This window comes from Ovis canadensis, chromosome 2, assembly GCF_042477335.2.
Source record: "Ovis canadensis isolate MfBH-ARS-UI-01 breed Bighorn chromosome 2, ARS-UI_OviCan_v2, whole genome shotgun sequence".
Lineage (NCBI taxonomy): Eukaryota > Metazoa > Chordata > Mammalia > Artiodactyla > Bovidae > Ovis > Ovis canadensis.
In genome coordinates, this window is record NC_091246.1 from 70,871,798 (window position 1) to 70,887,245 (window position 15,448).

Below are 15,448 nucleotides of genomic sequence, written 5' to 3' on the forward strand. Positions count from 1 at the left end.
TGTTTCTCCTTTACACGGTAAACTCTTTGCACCTTGTGTTTCCTGTTTGTTCATTGTTGATGGTAATAACATCTCAAGTGCATGTGCTACCTCATGACCTCATTCAGCTTCAACTCTCACACCAGTGTGGATGTGCTCTTTCACATTTGTAGTTCAAATTCCTAAGAGAAGTGAACTACCCCAGCCAGTCAGTCTCACTTGGGCTTATGCGGAGACCCTCAGGCCAGGCCCTGCACAAGCCTAAAGACTGGCAATCCCAAGAACAGGGGCCCATTCTCAGGGCCACGGGGTGAGACCAGGGCAGGGAGAAGTTGCCTGATTTGGAACATAGATCCAGGCGGATAAACTGAGAGCAGGACAGCTCCCCTTACACTCCAGGCATGAAAGATGAAGACTACCATCACTTATTCAAAGGAATGTTTTATATACATACAAGCAGTCTTTGCTCTGCCCCATTGCAAAAGTTGGCTTAAAGCTCAACATTCAGAAAGCTAAGATCATGGCATCCGGTCCCATCACTTCATGGGAAAATAGATGGATGGGGAAACAGTGGAAACAGTGGCTGACTTTATTTTGGGGGGCTCCAAAATCACTGCAGATGGTGATTACAGCCATAAAATTAAAAGACACTTACTCCTTGGAAGGAAAGTTATGACCAACCTAGATAGCATATTTGGAGAAGGAAATGGCAACCCACTCCAGTGTTCTTGCCTGGAGAATCCCAGGGACGGGGGAGCCTGGTGGGCAGCCATCTCTGGGGTCGCACAGAGTCAGACACGACTGAAGTGGCTTAGCAGCAGCAGCAGATAGCTTATTAAACGGCAGAGACATTACTTTGCCAACAAAGGTCCATCTAGTCAAGGCTATGGTTTTTCCAGTATTCATGTATGGATGTGAGAGTTGGACTGTGAAGAAAGCTGAGTGCCGAAGAATTGATGCTTTTGAACTGTGGTGTTGAAGAAGACTCTTGAGAGTCCCTTGGACTACAAGGAGATCCAACCAGTCCATCCTAAAGGAGATGAGTTCTGGGTGTTCATTGGAAGGACTGATGCTAAAGCTGAAACTCCAATACTTTGGCCACCTCATGCAAAGAGCTGACTCATTTGAAAAGTCAGCTCTCATTGGAAAAGACTCTGATGCTGGGAGAGATTAGGGGCAGGAGGAGAAGGGGATGGCAGAGGATGAGATGGCTGGATGGCATCACCGACTCGATGGACATGAGTTTGAGCGAACTCCGGGAGTTGGTGAAGGACAGGGAGGCCTGGCGTGCTGCGATTCATGGGGTCGCAAAGAGTCGGACACGACTGAGCGACTAAACTGAACTGAACTGATTGCATTACTTACAAATTTTCATTATCATGATACAGTTAAAAAAAAATCAGTCCCTCAAATAGGAGATTCCAGTTATCATCTGTGTTAGTTTGCCAGGGCTACCAAACAAAATAGCACATACCTAGCAGCTTAAACAACAAACATTGGTTTTCTCATTGTTCTGGAGGCAAGACGTCTCAGATCAAGGTATTGGCAGTATTCTGTGTCTGTGTCCTAATCCTCTCCTCTCAGGAGGATACCACGCATTGGATTAGCACCCACCCTAGTGACCTCAGTTCAGTTCAGTTCAGTTCAGTTGCTCAGTCGTGCCCAACTCTTTGCGACCCCAAGACAGATCTTTCTTGGAAGACCACCTTATCAGGAGCACAAGTGAAGAAAGATGTAGGCTCACACAGGGGCCTTTGGAGTGGGCTCTAGATATTCAGCCAGAGAAACTTAGTAAGGCAAAGTTAACAATGTAATGAAGAAAACAGTCGTGACATAAAGGATGAAGATGTCCCAGAGGAAGTGACAGTTCCAAACAAACAAACAAAAAAACACATTAAAGGAATGTGGAGAGAATTCACAACATTGAAAGGGCAAAGGGTAAAATGTTGAAAGCTGATTCTTGGCAATTTGCCAAGGCTTAGAAAAGGGTCTTGGTCTGTATCCTAAGCTATTTGATGAAAATAAAAAGGCAAGTGCTATCCAAATGTTCTTGATAGATTTTTTTTTTACCATTTTAATGCCATATTTCTCAGTTTTAAATTAGTGTACTAAATACTCATTTTACTATGTTTTTTATCCCCCTGTACATGCATAACCCACAATGAGTTAATGCTTTGACATAAATTTGTCAGTATCATAGAATGATCATAATTTTCCCATTGATTATCAAAATGGCTTTGTTGACTTTCAACTTGTATAGTCATCTTTATGGTCCCTCACTTGCATGCAGAGCAAGGACTGTGTATGTGTGTGTGTCCATCTGTGTGCCATGTATGTAAGCACATGTGTGCATGCGTGCTTCTGTTTTTGCCGAAGTCTTCCCAAGATGCACCGTGCGATGTTCTTGACTGTATTATTCACCTAAGCCTAAGCATAATTTAGCCTCTTCTTGGTGGCTCGGATTTCCCTGATAGCTCAGTTGGTAAAGAATCTGCCTGCAATGCAGGAGACCCGGATTCGATCCCTGGGTTGGGAAGATCCCCTGGAGAAAGGAACAGCTACCCACTCCAGTATTCTGACCTGGAGAATTGCATGGTCTGTATAGTCCGTGGAGTTGCAAAGAGTCGGACACAACTGAGCAACTTTCACTTTCACTTTGGTGGCTCAGAGACATCCTCTGTGCTGTGGAGTAGAGTAACTTCCCAATGTGGGTAGGGCTTATGCAGTCAAACTTCCAGAGTTTACATCCTGTGAGTCTGTGACTCACTGAATTTTTTAATTGAAGTATAGTTGATTTGCAATCTTACATTAATTTGGGGTGCACAGCACAGTGATTTAGTATTTTTACAGATTGTAGTGCATTAAAAGTTATTACAAGATAATGGCTGTAGTTCCCTGTGCTCGGCAGTGTATCCTTGTTGCTCACCTGTTTTGTACAGAGTAGTTTGTATCTCTTGATCCAGTGCGGTATGCTTCATCTCTGCATGCCTGAGTTTCCTCACCTATAAAATGAGGAGGATGACAGGACCTAAGGGGGTTGATGTGAGGATGAAATGAGCAAATGTGTGTGAAGCATGAAGCGCCCGGCAGCATGGTGAACAGCCTGTGAACCGCGGCCTCCGCTGCCCGTGGTGATGGCAGAAGGATTCATGATGCCATGCGTCTTCAGGTTTATTGGAATTGATGCTCTTCCTTCCTCTAAGAAATGGCCTCAAATCACTGTGCTCCTGATTTCTCATGTTGCTTTACCTTTGTGGTCTTCTTGCTTGGAACTTGGCTCTTGGTGGCCTTCTTTGCATCTGCCCCAAGCAGAACAAGTGTCCTATTCTCACCCTTGCCCCCATTTGAATTCCTTTGAATTTGATGCTTTAACCATGGTGGGTTTACAGACAGAGAACTGGTCTTGTGCTGGTAGCCCGTAAGCTTCGCGGACAGCCTGTCACAGGAAAACCCAGAAAAGCATTGATCATTTGACCCCAGGACCTGCACTTCACCATTTGTCGTCATCTCTGAATGAGGTTACACCCCTAATCATTCGGTTTTGCCCATCTGTCACAGAAGCATTAAATTATTCTTTGTAAGCGTTGAAATTATACCACAATTCTTTCTGCATGTCTTCTCCTTTTTTTTTTAATATCCTGAGAACCTCCAGTACACGGGTGGACCAGGCCCCCAGAGGAGCTCTGCTATGGAAAGAATCAGGTGGAGTTTTGGCTGTTAGGAGTTGATAGTGACTGGTGAATGGTCTTGGGGGTAAGAGCTGATGTGTATTTCTTTAATTCTCCACTGTTGCTCTAAGCTTCTTTCACAGGCTCCCAAGTTCTCTCTTGGGCTCTGTGGTTGAGTCCACCAAGGGAGCTGAAGTGTAACACGTGCCTAACAAAGGTGTTAATGTACTATGTCTATAATGTGGCAGGATTGATGGGGCCAGAAGTTTGGGGGACCACCCTCCCCTGCATCTCAGTCATTCTGTGAATAGAGCATTATGTTTAATACTGCCACAAAGGTACACAATTGATCTTGAAGCTTAAATAACTTTTATGGGGTTTCCCTGGTGGCTCAGATGGTAAAGAATCTGCCTGCAATGAGGGAGATGTGGGTTTGATCCCTGGGTTGGGAAGATGCCCTGGAGAAGGGAATGGTTACACACTCCAGTATTCTGGCCTGGAGAATCCCATGCTTATAATTTTAATAATCCATATATTCTTTTCCTCTTCTAACCTCAAATTTCTTTTACCTGAAATAGATACTAATTTACTCTGTCTCACTGTGTAAAGGGTGGCTCCCCTCGCCCCCCTCCTGCACGTGTCCTTCTGTGGCTTCCTTATGCCATCAGAGAGGAAAGAGAGAGCCTTGCATCATTGTTGCGAATGTGATCTAAAGTTGTCAAACAAGAAACTGTAAAGCTCTCAGTACCAGAAATTCAGTTAAACTGAGGCTCCATCTGCTTTCCCTGAGTGGCCAACATTGTCCATCTCATTCCCCGACTTAGGGAGAGCAGGGAACTCAGCTGGCCTCTGATTTGCCTCACAGATGAGTGAATTAAGAAATGGGGGTCTCTAAAATTGTCATCAGTTAATTGAACCCCAGAGGAAAAAAAATTTGTTTTAAAAATGATGCTAAAATTCTTAGCCTTCAGATTAACTTGTTTGATTTCTTGAGTGTTTGAGGCATTTGGTAACAATGGTACAAAGTCTGTGAATAGGTATGGCTTGTGTACAGGAATTTCCGTACATCATGGATGTTTCCTTAATAACACTGAATGAGTGAATAATTGAAGATTTCTGACAAGGCTTCTAGTCACTGGCCAGGACAAGACCAAACGTGCTTCTTGTTGAAATATTGTAAGGTTTTGAGTTTGGAAGGAAAGCTCACAAGATTTCACAGCATTATGTGTTGAGGTGTAAGGAACACGTATGAACCTGCAGTTGTTGGGGATTTTTCCTTAATATTGAGTTTGTTTTCTTTTACAGGGACTTTTTTTATTGGGATAGAAAACCCATAATGTAAAATGCGTAATTTTCACCACTCTCTAGTGAATACTTCGGCACATTATTGTGCAACTATTACTGTTCTCTACTCCAGAAATATTTTCATCTCAAACTGAAATTCTGCACTCATTAATCAGTCAGTTCTCACACATCTATCTGTTTGACCCCTGAGGACCACTGCTCTCCTTTTTGATATACATGGAATTGTACAATATTTGTCTTTTTGTGTCTTGCTTATTTTACCTCTGGAAATTTGATTTTATGCATATTGACCTAACAGATGGCTTGGGGGGTGGTGGTAATTATTGACCTCAAAAATAAAAATTATTTTATCAGCAAAAATGAGCTTATTCAGGAATAGCATAGAATTGTGTTTCAGGACAACCATGCTATAACAAAAATCATAGACAAGTCCAACAAACAAAAGAGAGGAGTGTTCTTTAGTAAATAAAAAGGAAGAAGTTGGGGAGGGTTGTTTGGAGAAAAGGAGGAGTTTGGAGTGATAATGGTTTCTCACCGGCTGGATTGCTGGGGTAGTAGAAGTCTTATAGGAGATGCAATATACAGTTGACCCTGGGCAATGCGGGCGTTAGGAGTGCCAGCCCTCTCTGCAGTCAGAAATCTGTGTGTAACTTAGAGTGGGCCCCCCACACTTGCAGGTCTTCTGCACCCAATTTGGGATTAAACCAACGGCAAATCATGTAGTACTGTAGTAGTTACTACTGATAAAAATTGATGTGTAAGTGGACTCACACAGTTCAGACCTTTGTTGTTCAAGGGTCAACCAAATATCTGTTCCAGTTGGGTCCTGTAGCTGGTGAATCTGTCCTGTTGATGATTCTTCTCAGGGTCTGAATCTGACAATTCTTCCCTTGATTGACATGCAGTGGTGCTTCGTGAGAGCTCCCCCTTTTGGCCTCCTGACTCCATTTTCATGCGGCTTCCCTTTATTAATTTTCATATAATCAAAAACAATTGTCCAGTTTCTGCCATGGATCTGAGATTCTGTATCCAAAATTGCTATAGTCTCTATGAAACCGAGAGATTGAAATGATTGTGGCATTTTGAGCAAGAGCTCCATGTTCAATTTTTGTTGTTGTAAAATATTCCTATTATAAAAATGTTTCTTATCCTTGAAATCTTGAATTTTCTTTAAAATGCTACTCTTTGGTTGTAGTCGCTGCTCCTATTCCCCTGGTTGTCTGGGGGATCATTACCTGTATTATTTGCTTCCAGGTCTTAGCAGGGCTTGAGGGAGGTTTAGTCTCCCTGAATATTGGAATGAAGTTTAGTGGTCGGCAGGAAGCAGTGGAATTGACATGTAATTGGCACCAATCCTCTGTCTTTACTGCTTAGCCCTCAGTTCTGTAACCCTCGCCCCTACTTCCAGCAGCATCCGAGGGCCTTCTGGAATCCAATTAGAGTCCTAAGGGAGAAGGACCCCCAGAGAAACAGAGGGTAAAGAGAAGAAACACACAGAGAGAGACCTTGTCAGGGGGCAGATATTTAAATACCAGACATTTGAATGTAGAATACGGAATTTCCTATTTCATCTCCAAAAAAGATCATCCATGCATTGTCTAGAATTGCTTTTGAATTGCTCCATTCAGTTTTTCTTAAGATGGTCTGTTCCACTGTAAGGGCTGTGCCACATAGCTCGGTATGCTTGGAGATGCTGAGTGGAAAAGACAGCCACAGGGAAACGGTGCACCCAGAGTTGGCTTGTGGCTTTTGTTTGCTCGTCCCTGTTCACCTATTCATAGTCATGGATCCCTTCTGCCGCTGCCTGGTATCGTGGAGCCTCGCTGTACCCTGGGGTTGAGAAGAGTCAGGATAATGCGCACTTTCTGGACTGTTCATCTTTCACTAAGACATAGTGTGTGTCGGGATGACAGAGGGGGGCATGGCTGGACCCACGTGTGGCTTATTCCCGGGTCTGCCATGTGCTCTGTAAGCTGCAAACTGTTTGCTTTAAAACAGCTAATCCTGTACTACCAACCGTCTCCACGGACCGTGTCCTGCATTTTATGTTCAGAACCTACACACACACACACACACACACACACACACACACACACACACACACACCGTCTCCTCCTGCATTTTATGTTCAGAACCTACACACACACACACATAATCTTCTCCTGCATTTTATGATCAGAACCTACACACACACACCATCTCCTGCATTTTATGTTCAGAACCTACACACACACACACACAGGCACACACACACACTGCTTTCTTAACTAATTGAGGAAAGAGCCACTCTGTATCTTATCCTTGAATATCCTGTGTCATGATCATGTATTCTTTAAAAAAAAATTTTTTTTTTAAATTGAAAGAGAAAGAGAAAAAAGGAGGGTGGGGGGAAGAAGGTTGCCATCCAGTGGAGGAAGGAGTAATTCCCAGCTTCATTCAGGAAAAAAAACGCAGGCTGAAATATGCTTAACTATTTTAACTTGGCTGGGGATTTTTATCACCAGAAGGGTTTTTTTCTTTCTTAGCGACTTCGGGAGCCAAATGGGTGCCGTGTGCCTTTAAGGGAAGAAGTGCCTCAGCAAACTTCGCTGTAGTTGTGTCTCACCGTTTGGGTAGGGAAGGAAAGCGTTAATTTCTTATTTGTACACTTTTTTTCCCCGACTTCCTTCCTATTCACTTCATTAAATCTAGAGGCAGTTCAGCATGGGAGCCGTCTGTATGTTGAATTAGGGCTCGCACTCTTGCGCAACACGTCACCAGTCGGAAACTGGGGGTTTGCTTCTGTGATTTATTTCAATATTGTGCTGGTAAAAGGTTTGGAAGGGAATTCTTTGTGGGGTAGTACTTGAGCATTGTGTAGCAAGTTTTGTGTGTGTGTCACTAGCCCCTAGCCCTGAGTAGTGTCAGTGAAGCCAGTTGAATAAATAATTTTTTTTTTTAAGAGGAGAACAATTTAAAATTTTCCATGAATAATTTTACTTTCAGGCTGGAGTAATCTTACTCCACTCTCTTAAGTGCGAGAAGCACTGGGAAATATTTAGTGAATTGATTTCCATTAGAAAAAGACCCTTAGAAATCCCTGAACATAAAGCACTGCATATGGATGTGTTTGGGGTCTTTGGGGAGGAGGGAAAATGTTTTGTAGTTCTCTGCATTCCTGCATAAAACCTTAATTTAAGGGGAATAATGGTCAGTACTTTGTGTGTTTCCTTGTGATTCCAAACCCTAAATTTAATAAGAATCTGCACGTATTAGCAATTGTAATAAAAATGGTCTCCCTGGTTCTTTTTGCAGTTTAATTTGTTTTTGCTTCTTAGCTACTCCCAGATTTAGAGATTGAGAAGTCCAAATATCACAAGCTTATGCTTTGTTCCATTCTTGCAAAATTTAAGGGAGGGGTAAGAGGAGAAATATCCTTTCACAACTTCCCCCCTCTCCATTTATCCCCCAGAAAAGAAAAACAATGAAAAATTTTACAGCATGAAACTGAAAGTGAAGTGTCACAGTTGTTTGGGATTTTCTTTAAAGAGAATAATATATTGTATTAAAATACTTGAACTTGAGAACATGCACATTGCTTTTACTTACATGCATTTAATGAAAGAATTCTTTTATCCAAAAAAAAAAAAAAATCATCTTAAACTGCTCCAAAACCACGCAGCCTATTTTCTTAAAGCACTAAAATAAGCTTTAAAATACCAAAAAAAAAAAAGCATACCTTTTTTTAAAAATAAATTTGAATATTAATTTGTTTTCTTATTGGCTTAATTGTTCAAATGTGAGTAAGAATGAGAAAGCACCTGAGCTAAAAATCTCTAATTCTGCTGCCTGGAATAATCAGGGGGAAAAAAAAATATGATAAGTAGTTGTCAATATTAAAACAGGCTGAAGGAGGAAGGCTTCGGGCCTTGTAGTAGGTAGAATGAAACAGCAGATTTGAGTCTCCACAATCCTTTCAGTATTAAATTTTCAGTAAAATAAAATTACTTGTATATGAAAACATAGCCTTTCCCCAGCTCTCTTTTTTTTCCTGATCAGCTGATGAAGAGACTAGCAGCTCGCTGCTTTGCTGGCTTGTTAATTTTATCCCCACTAACTGTGATTTCCGATAGCCGGCCTGCTGATAGTGGTAAGGTAAATATCCTTTTTCGTTGCCGTCTTGAAGATTCAGTAGAACTACATCCCAGGCATGTGTAGGTGTGTAACACATCAAAAGCCGGTGTTCTCCGTATTTCTGTGTGTAACTGGGTGCTTGAGGAGAGCAATACCATTAACTGTTGACAGCCTTGCATGCTGTATTTATTATTAGCATGTTCAGCCTCCAAGATTTGCGGGACAAATTTCCTTTTCTTAATCTTCGCTTTAGCTGCAGTGTGTTTAGCTGTATAGTGGGTGTCCTGCTTTTAGTCAGATGAATATTAATGAAATAACGTGGAGCTTTTTTTTTCTTCCTTCTTTTTTCTTTTTCCTCATAACTCATCAGACCTTGCCTCCTTCATAGTGGTTATCTGAACACTGTAGGATCGTGATGGAAATTGTCTTTTGATTATTAAGGCCTGGGCTCAGGCTGTCCCTTTAGGATTCTGTCTGTGTGCATGTTGCTTCTCTGGGTTTGCACATTGGAAGATGCATAGAAAGCCTATTTTTTTCTTTTCGAAATCCCACTGGCATTTTTAACATGCCAGGTTGTTTTGTGTTCTGCACCAGGTTTTCTTCACAAAACCTTTCTTTTTCAGAAGGCATTGTACATAAGTGCAAGAAATTATGTCTGAGCTGTAATCACTCTTTATATTGATTGTTATACTCACATGATCATAAATATTAGCCATGTTTGGTGCTGTGGAGAAATGAAGGTAATTGCCTTATGATTAGAGCTCTTTTCAGCTACGAGAAAGGATTGATTAGCATTTGCATACTGGAGGCAATATTGAGAGGCAGGAGGAGCAAATAACAACATCAGTTATTTTGTGTGAGAAACCAATCTCGATATGCAATTTAAAGGTCTTTTTAAAAATTTTCTTTTCCATGGTCAGATTTTGTCTTATCTATTGCTGTTTTTTTCTTTGCAGTTTTTCCTTTCCCTTTATTTTCCTTAAGTTTTGAGATTAACCAGGAGGGGAAAAAAAGTTTAAACTTCTGGGGCTGTCACATGGATCTCTTAGCCCTTTATGAACAGGTTTCTTCTTATACCTGGTTGTTTTTATAGCTATTTTATTATCTCTCTGCATTAGTGCTGCTGGCTCTGGTTTAAAGCAAGCGTTTGCAGGTAATTGGAAAAAAGTGTTTTTTGTTTGTGAGTGTGTGTGTTCTTTATCGGATGATTTAAGTGCGTTTACCCAGGAATGTGGCTTTGTACTTCCCGTTTCTTGTTTACTAATTGCTATGTTAGAAGAAAATCTGGATGGAATTTTGACTTACGTTGTGAATCATGAATAAATTGATGTAAAACCTCAAAGAAGAGAAGGTCAAAGCTTATATGAATGTAAGGATGCAGTCTTAGGGAAATTTTTTCCTTATTCACCCCTTGTTTCAGTTTACCTTTGACTCTCTACAGAAATAAGACAATAAAGGTTCTTTTCCTACATCGAGCTGAAATGTCATTTGGTTTTAGTTATCTTCAAACACTTAAATGTATAAATCTCTTCATATTTGTCACATTCTTTGCTATTAGTGTTTCGGGCCTTCGTGTATTTTGATCAGGAAATAAGACTTGGGTTAAAGATACATTTATCCAATATGGTGGTTTTCTATTTTTCTTCTTACTTCACTGATTACTGTTAATTTCTGCTTTGTTTGTTTGTTTCATTTTATTCTAATTATCTAATTTTTTTTTTCTTTTTAGTATTCTCTTGTCTTGAATTTTTCTCCTTCGTTTCCAATTAACAGGCCATTGAAGACGGCAATTTGGAAGAAATGGAAGAGGAAGTCCGGCTTAAGAAGCGAAAAAGACGAAGAAACGTGGATAAAGATCCTGCAAAAGAAGATGTGGAGAAGGCCAAGAAGAGGAGAGGTCGCCCTCCAGCTGAGAAGCTGTCACCAAATCCCCCTAAACTGACGAAGCAGATGAATGCTATCATTGACACTGTGATAAACTACAAAGACAGGTGAGCACCTCAGTCCCTCACCTCTGTCGTCTTCACCAAGGCCACGCGTGCTGCCGCCTGCAGAGCACGCTCTGTTAGGGTGCACACTGGGTTCTTAGGCCCTTTCTACCTCCCGTTTTATGGTTTTTGCTCCAGGGGTATCAGTAAACTTGGACCCAATTTAGAGAGGCTACACTTGATATTTTGTATGATGTTTTACCAGGTATTATGTAAGATATTTGGAAATAGGAGTTTAGATGACAAAATTAAAAAACAAAACAAAACCCTAAGGGATTTCCAAAATACCATCATTTACATGGAAGGATTGGAAAGAGAGTGAAATTATACCTTTGGCTTGAGTTGTTAGAGGGGAAAACAAAGTCTTAGCATATTTAAGGTGAATATTCACGTTAAGACTTTGTTTTAAACCAAACCGATGCTTCCATCAAGGTATTTTGACGGAAGCATCAGTTTGGTTTGAAACGAAGTCTTGCCGTGAATATTCACCTTAAATATGCTAAGACTTTTTTTCCCCTCTAACAACTCAAGCCAAAGGTATAATTTCACTCTCTTTCTAATCCTTCCATATAAATTTCTGAGCACTTGTTCAAGCCATCTCCTTCTTCCTAATAACCCTACCTAAAGAGGATGGTTTTCCAGCAACTTTATCTCTTTTTCATGAGATAAAGGAACTTTTGAATGTAAACTTTGAGAAATCTGTACCAGACACTATCTCCAGGCCATTTTTAAATAGTAAACAATTATTTGAAAAGCAAAGTAAACCATGTTTTGGGGTGTCAGGCAGCTGTATGTAGTTGATAAATTAGGCTACATTTTTGATTTGGTTTCTATTCAGTCATCATGTGATGCAGTTTTAATAGGAAGATCACATCTCATTTCAGTTGAAAAAACTGATGAGAAAAAACACATTTCATGTCTCTAGGTTTCATAGTGACATGAATCAGTTTCTAGCTACCAGAAACGTTTGACATTAACTCTGTTGCTCTGTATACCTGGAATTGTTTACCACAAATAAGTTGTGTTTTTAGTCCTTCATTGTAACTTTATCACATGTTTTTGTAAGAGGAAGAAAACCTCATCATAAAGATGAAGTGGAACAAGCAGGAAATTTTCAGCCATGGGGTTTTATTAATAGCTCCTTACAGAAAATATAAAGACTTTCTCAGAAAATGGTGAAAGGGGAATAGGAGCAAATGTGTGTGAAGAGAGTCTGAATTTCTCGGTCCTCTTTACCTCCCAGGCGTCTCGGGTTCTCTTCTGCTTACTGTTTTCACTATTTTCTTTTTTAAAGTCATTTCCTTTGAGAATTCTAAAGTGGTCACAAAAGGCGGCCCCGTTACATCACGTCTGGATAAGATGTTCATTGACACGGGGGAGTGACAGTAATCTAGGAAAGGAAGTTTGGCCACGACATCATTCTTTGCCCAGGTGAACACGCAGACTTGTAGACCGAGCATCAGCCGTTCTCTCTGTCAAGTCTCTGTCCCTTCTTGGCTACACTGGTAGGTTGGCTGGAGGCAGAAATGGTTTCCAGGAAGTCAGTTTGGACACTTACACCTTATGTATTAGCTCCTGGCATAGAGAGAAATAAGTAGAGGGTGTCAGTCTGCATATACCTCTAACTTTTTGCCTTTGTCTCTGGAGAGACACGTCTGTGGCTTTGACCAGGGGTGCCTTGATGTCTAACAGGCATTGTGTTCATCACCTGCTAAGTGAGCCTAGGTCTGCTGGAACACTGAGAAGAGCCACAGAAGTCCTTGGAGGTTTAGAAAGTCCTTTTATTCCAGGTGATGGCTGTCTCCTCCTTTCACGGGATGAAAGAGGTCACCACCTGGTGAACCACATACTGCCAACAGATTGTTTCATCTTTCTTTTTTTCTTTCTTTCTGTTTTAAAGCAAGCGCATAAATCTAGCGAGAATTCTTATAAAGCGTCAGGGTTCCCCCGCCCCACCAGCATCACTACCTTTTTTGAAACATCTGAACGTCTGGCAGCAGCACTGTCCCTAGGCTCCTCTAAGGTACCCGTCGGAGCAGAGATGTGGCCATTGCCCCCACTCCCCCGTGGGCTGTCCCTCCTCTGGATGGCCACCATCCCCACTGGCCGCTGTCATCCCTCCAGTGTGGAGTGTCGGTTGTCATTGATCATTGTATTTTTCGTTCCTGGCTCATTTCACTCCCTTAGATCACCTGCCAGCTCTGTAACCTTTTGGGTTTGTGATTTGCTGATGCACAGGGCCATAGGCTGACAACTTTTCCAAAAACCACCCCCAAATACAGAGTCATATGAAGTTCTGTCCCTTAAACCTCAGCTAAGCATAGCACAGTAGTTTAAGCTCTGGTCTTGGCTTAACTACCTGCATTCCAATCCGAACTCCACCATTTACTGCCTGTGGGGCAGCTGGGCAACTGACTTAACCTCCCTGACCCTCAGTTTCTTCATCTACAGAATGGAATGATTACTGTACCTCCTTCTAGCGGTGTTAGGAGGATTTGATGAGTTAATATAGCTCTTTGAACAGTTTAATTATTAATAATCAGCCTTGCAGACTATTTATAGCAAATCAGGTGGGTGAGCGGAGCTCTGAGCACCATAAAGAAAATGTCCTTGCTCATACGATTTTCATACTGTTATTTCCAAAACCAGGAACATGCAGTTTCACTGGGACTGATGATGGAGCATGCCTTTGGTTGTACTACAGAGAGAAGATATGTAAATATTTCAGCATGCAGGCATTGAGTCATTTGTTTTTTTTCCTCTTTCATTGGTTTTATTTATTTTACTTTTCCTTAAAGTACCTGTTCTATTAGCACGCACATTTAGGTATGTTCTGGGAAGTACATTCTACATGTTTCATATGCATTTCGTGTTAGTCATCCTCTAGAAAAAAGGCTTACTCTATGTTTTTTATGTCTCGTACCAAATTTGGCGCTCAAGTAGGAGTCACTCAAATTAGGAGCGCCTTTAATTAGATACATCATATTTTTGGTTTTAGAAAAAGCTGCAGAGAAATGTACTTCTCCATGTGTTGAGATTTGTGCACCAGTAAAGTCAGTGACTAATATAGTAATTCAACCTACCTGTGAAAGAAATACCACCTGGACTAACCTCCTTCCCATCACCTCAGTCAAATGTTAGGGCTCTGACAGTCCTGAAGATTAATAGAATATTAAACAAGAACTGGCATCTATATTTAACTAATATATAAGAATTAATTAGCTCTTAGGAGACAATCTTCTTTTTTTTCCCCCAAAGTTCTTGCATGATTTCGGGACAGATGTAGCTTTATATTTTTAAAAAGAACAAGGGTAATTTAAGTATCTACTTATTGCTTTTGTTTTCAGTGCCAGACCTAATTTTTTTAGGGAGGTACTTTTCAAAAATGTGACACCCCCCCCCAACCCAGAAAAAAGCCAATAATTCTATGTGACACAAATCTGAAATCTTTCTGCAGTAGTCTCTACTAGAGGTAGCACTGGTCTATTATTACCATCCTCACCCTTTTATATCTCCAGTAGAAAACTTGATACGAAGTAGTGTTGGAAGGCTTTGGTTTGATATATTAAGCATGCTTGCATAGAAAGCTTTTAAAATTGTACTCTCAGTTAATATGATATTTAGCCTCAGGGTCTTTACTTCTTGGAAATGGGACTTATCCCAGTCTACATCTGTACCCTCTAAAATCGCCCCTGTGAAGAGATGGAGAATAAGATGGTGAAGAATGGAGTCTGCTGGAGCTATTCCAAGTCTAGAGGCGTGGCTTATAGTTACTTAGATAAGGAGGGAGTTTCCTAGAGGGGATTCTTAGTATTGAAGGGGTTTCAGCTCCGTCTGCTCCAGTTTCCCGGCTGTGTCTCCCTGTGTGACCCCCAGCAGACTATCACCTAACCTCGTGTGGACATGCCCAGCCTCAGCTCACTGTGTCAGGAAGCCATTCACGACACCAAAGGACAGCCCTAAACACGACAGGCATTTCCTATATTAAGACAGACTCAGCCCTCTGACTTCTAGCTATTTGTTCTGCTTGGAACTTCAGAGAGTCCGTCTTCTCATTCTGAGAAATAGCCTTTAAAATATGCATAAACATATCAGCCTCAGGCCATGCTCCTTCAAGTTGAAACGCCTCACTTTGCAGTCTGAGTGAAGCCTGGACTTGGGCCACCCTCTTCCCCCTCCTTAGACACGGTTTGCTTCCTTAGTGTCCCATTAAGAACATGGCACCCAGAACTCCAGAAGGATTCCCATGGCGGCTAGTTGCAGGATGCTCGGTAGCCTTCTTTTTCTGGACACCAAAATTCTGTTACCATCACTCAGGAACATGTTAACTTTCTCCACCAGCCTTGACTCAGAGTTAACTCCCATTGAAAACCTGGCTTGCTGAAAAACTTACTC

At 41.4% G+C, this 15,448-nt stretch overlaps 1 protein-coding gene across 12 annotated transcripts in view; it reads left to right on the top strand.

The window, feature by feature from the left end:
* The window catches only part of SMARCA2 (SWI/SNF related BAF chromatin remodeling complex subunit ATPase 2), a 177,285-nt gene that overhangs the window by 136,120 nt on the left and 25,717 nt on the right, over positions 1-15,448 (top strand). For 9 of the 12 annotated variants that reach the window (XM_069576449.1, XM_069576455.1, XM_069576453.1 and 6 more), the window contains exon 28: positions 10,839-11,056. In XM_069576449.1, the coding sequence (XP_069432550.1) occupies positions 10,839-11,056 (218 nt within the window). Of the gene's footprint in view, positions 1-7,566; positions 7,767-8,990; positions 9,087-10,838; positions 11,057-15,448 lie in introns of those variants that run through there. The other 3 variants (XM_070292249.1, XM_070292250.1, XM_070292251.1) reach the window with 3 other exon arrangements.